The sequence below is a fragment of the Amaranthus tricolor genome, chromosome 17 (assembly GCF_026212465.1).
Source record: "Amaranthus tricolor cultivar Red isolate AtriRed21 chromosome 17, ASM2621246v1, whole genome shotgun sequence".
NCBI classification, from domain to species: domain Eukaryota; kingdom Viridiplantae; phylum Streptophyta; class Magnoliopsida; order Caryophyllales; family Amaranthaceae; genus Amaranthus; species Amaranthus tricolor.
In genome coordinates, this window is record NC_080063.1 from 6,546,445 (window position 1) to 6,550,869 (window position 4,425).

Sequence of the window (4,425 nt, forward strand, 5' to 3'; positions counted from 1 at the left end):
AAATGACCCAAAAAAATTTTCAGCATAATACAAGAGACGGTAGATAATTTGTCTATAATAATTTTACTTCATACGTTTATAGTCTTAACTTTTAATTTTTAATTTTATCCAGATCCTCGTTGATTATAGTTGGGCATTTGTAAAAAAGGCCAACATCATTTGTGAGTTTATCATGTCGACTTTAAAGTGTATTGATCACTGATGAGCTTCTATATAATTTAAGTTGACCCAATGGACTCATTTGATTACTAATTTCTCTTGAAGTATGAAAATATGTAAATAAGAGTTTTATTTTCAGAAGCATCTTTTTTTTTACTTTTGTACCAGAGTCTTTTTTAAAAGTGTAGCTATTTAAAAATAAAAATAGTATAAATATAACAAAAACAATGCCTAGGAGTGACAATCATAAATAAAAAAATGTTGTAAATTTAAAAGGGTGATTAAAGTAGTAGTATATTTTTGGTTGTGCTTTGCTTTTTATACAACTGAAGGATTTTGCATTCGACAGTTAAAAGAGAAGTTAATCATTTGGTAAGATGATTGAGCTGGAAAACAATCATGTAGTAAAGGATGGCACTGTTGATGTTCATGGTAATCCAGCTGACAAGACGAAAACTGGAAACTGGAAGGCCTGCTTTTTCATCCTGGGTATACATTTCATATTATATTAGAGTATATAATATATCATGTTGCGTTAACCATCAGCTTAAGCTTTTGATTGGGTTGATTTTTTTACATGGTATCATAGCCTGTGTGACAACTTATAAGAGGTTACTGATTTAATCTTAACCACTCCTCACTTAAAATGAAATATTTAACGCTAGGTGGGAGGAGTGTGTTCATCCACACTTCTAGCCCGAAGGGCTCTCGTGTGAGGGGGAGTGTTGGAGTATAAAACATATCATGGGGCCTCAACTATCAATCTAAGCTTTTCATTGAGTTGGTTCATTGACAAGTTATTAGAGCCTTTGTCACAACTGACAAAAGGTCGTGAATTCGAATCTCAACCACCCCTCACTCAAAGTGGAATATTTAGCGTCAGCCGCCGCCAGGTGTGAGGAGGGCATATATTGCATCCACACTTCTATCCCAAAGAGCTCTCGTGTAAGGAGGCTTGTTAGAGTATATAATATATCATGGAGCCTCAATCACTAGCTTAAACTTTTGGTTGAGTTGGTTTCTTAAAATATTAAAAAAAAAAAAAAAACAAAATACTATACTCTTGTTCTTATTCCTATGCAATTTGAGTCTGACATAATAGAACTGTTTTGGTATCTAATCAGGGAATGAATGTTGTGAAAGACTGGCATACTATGGAATGAGTACCAATCTTGTCAACTATTTCATCCAACGTTTGCATCAAGGGAATGCCACTGCAGCAAAGAATGTCAGTAACTGGTCTGGGACTTGCTATGTCCTACCTCTTCTTGGTGCCTTTTTAGCTGATTCCTACTGGGGAAGATATTGGGTTATTGCCATTTTTTCAATGATTTATGTTTTTGTAAGTTTCTTTCACTTCCCCATCTTTGATCATTGTGTCCTTATAATTGTACAACTACAACTACTCATTGCTAAAAGCTATTTAGACAGCTAACTGCTACCCTATCAGCTAACTACTCATTAGCGGTTCGGGTCATTAACAAGCCTTTAAGTAAAGGGTCAGATCGGGCCAGATCGGATAATTATAGGAATTGGTTGCAAAAATATTTTACCACTTTTTGTTATGTTTTTATATGATATTATTATATACGTAGTTGAATTGACCCAATGGGCCATAAAGTATAATAAAAAAAACTATTTTATGAACTTTTAAAAACAAGTCAAAGTGGGTCGTATTTTATGAGCTTTGACCTGCCTCGGCCAGTTTACATTTGACATGACCCGACGCAGCTCATTTAAATTTTGACCCGATCCGGCCAGTTGAACACCTCTAGTTACAATCACCCCAACAATGTTTTTTAATGATCTTGACATTTATATAATTTAAGGGTCATGTGTGTAACCTTAACATTTTTGTTTGTAACAAGATTTATGAACAATTATTGGTGTGTTCAACATTGCAACATAACTGCACTAAAGAATTCAGCAGTGGCTGCATTTGTAGCTATATATTTGATTGCTCTCGGAACTGGTGGAATCAAGCCATGTGTTTCCGCCTTTGGTGCAGATCAATTCGATGAAACTGACGACAAAGAAAGGGAAAAGAAAAGTTCGTTTTTCAACTGGTTTTACTTCTCAATCAATGTGGGTGCTCTTATTGCTTCTTCGGTTTTGGTTTGGATCCAAACTAATGTTGGTTGGGGATGGGGTTTTGGCATTCCGACTGTTACTATGGCTCTTGCTGTTGTGTCCTTTTTCTCGGGTTCCCATCTTTATCGACGACAAAAGCCTGGTGGTAGCCCTCTCGCTAGGATTGCTCAGGTACTAGTTGCATCCTTCAGAAAATTTAATGTCAAAGTTCCGGATGATGAGGGTATACTGTATGAGACAGCCGAGGAAGAATCTTATATTCAAGGAAGTCGTAAGCTTGAGCATACTAATAATCTTAGGTAAGTTTCTATAGGACTTGATTTGCACAAATGGCGCTGTTTGGTAGTTGGGTTTTGTGTTGCCATTTAGTATAAAACTCAACACTTTAAGCTTATCAAACAAGTCAACTAAACCACCCAACAACCATTTGTCAAACACCTCCATATGTGCCTCTGGATTTGCTACATTGTCATTAAAAAGCACTTGCGTAGAAACCACAGAGTAGCAAATCAAGAGGGACGGAGTACTTTATCAAGGAACCAATTTTACCAAAAGCATAAGCTGATGGTTAAGGCCCTAAGATATGTTATATACTTTAACACGCCTCCTCACATGAGAGCCCATTGGGCTAGATGTGTGGATGCATATAGGCATTGAATATTCACTTCAAATGAGGGGTGGTTGAGATTCGAACCAATTCAACCAAAAGCTTAAGCTGATGGTTGAGCCAGAATATGTTATATACTCTAACACTGTTGTTTCACCTGGGTGATTCGACAAATTAAAGCGATATAAGTGAACTTCGTAATGCAGGTGCTTCGACAAAGCTGCAATACCAACCGAAGATGATGACATGAAGGGAACTCCGAACCCATGGAGACTTTGCACTGTTACCCAAGTTGAAGAACTGAAATCTATCATTAGAATACTTCCCATTTGGGCTACAGGAATCATCTTTTCAGCAGTCTACAGTCAAATGAGCACCATGTTTGTACTACAAGGAAATACCATGGACCAACACATAGGCCCGAAATTCCGGATCCCATCAGCATCACTCTCATTATTCGACACTCTGAGTGTCATCTTCTGGGTCCCTGTGTACGACAAACTAATCGTACCATATGCTAGAAAGTTCACAGGAAATGAACGCGGGTTTACTCCACTTCAAAGAATAGGAATCGGGCTAGTAATATCCGTGTTTTCAATGGTTGTTGCAGGAATATTGGAGGTTGTTAGGCTCGATTTGGTAAGGAAAAACGATTACTATGATATGAAAACGCTTCCTATCTCGATCTTCTGGCAAGTCCTGCAGTATTTCCTGATCGGTTGTGCAGAAGTTTTCACATTTATAGGTCAATTTGAGTTCTTTTATGGACAAGCACCCGATGCAATGAGAAGTTTATGTTCGGCTCTTTCTCTTACAACGAATGCGTTAGGGAACTACCTTAGTTCGTTGCTCGTCGTAATTGTGAGTAATGTGACTACCAGAAATGGGAAGTTGGGGTGGATTCCTGATAATCTTAATAGAGGTCATATTGATTATTTTTACTGGGTTTTGGCTATACTTAGTGTTGTTAATTTCTTTGTTTATTTGTGGATTTCAAGCTGGTACAAGTATAAGGTCACTGGAATTGAAAATTAAACCCTTTCAAGTTTCAACTGCTTGTATATACTAAAAGTATTAGTTGCTACTTAAAGACTTTAGTCTTGCCCTGTTTAGTACTCTTTATCTTTAGATTGAATACAATTTATTTCAGTTGAATCCAAGTTTTTTCTATGTTTAGTTTAGTGGAAATTATTTCGGAAAAGTTTATGTGGTAAATTTGAATTTTTGGTTTTTTTACAAATGTTTTTTAAATCTGCGCGGTGATCTTGAGCTTTCAACTTTTCAATGTGGTAGATGAAATGTTAAGTTTTTTGTTAAATTAAGTACTTATTCAAACTGAAGTTCAAAATATGTGGTTAATTAGAGTGACCACGACGTTTATTTTTTTAAAAAATGTCATAACGCTGGGTTAAAATAGCATTGAGTTAACAAAAAAACTTCTCTTTTATTTACCACGTTTTTGTCTATAACATGAAAAAGTTGGAAGGCCAAGGTTACCACGTGGATACCATGTAGAAAAAGCCAAAAATTCTGGGTACCATATAGAATTTTCCAATCATTTTTTTTAA

The 4,425-nt window shown here is 36.2% G+C and overlaps 1 protein-coding gene across 1 annotated transcript; it reads left to right on the forward strand.

Annotated features, from left to right (window-relative positions):
• The first annotated feature begins 477 nt into the window (after positions 1-477).
• Positions 478-3,937, forward strand: LOC130803640 (protein NRT1/ PTR FAMILY 8.1-like). Its single transcript, XM_057667838.1, has 4 exons — positions 478-648; positions 1,284-1,537; positions 2,080-2,549; positions 3,064-3,937. The coding sequence occupies exons 1-4, from the start codon at positions 537-539 to the stop codon at positions 3,890-3,892; spliced, it is 1,665 nt and encodes a 554-aa protein (XP_057523821.1). The 5' UTR covers positions 478-536; the 3' UTR covers positions 3,893-3,937.
• The last annotated feature ends 488 nt before the right edge of the window (positions 3,938-4,425 follow it).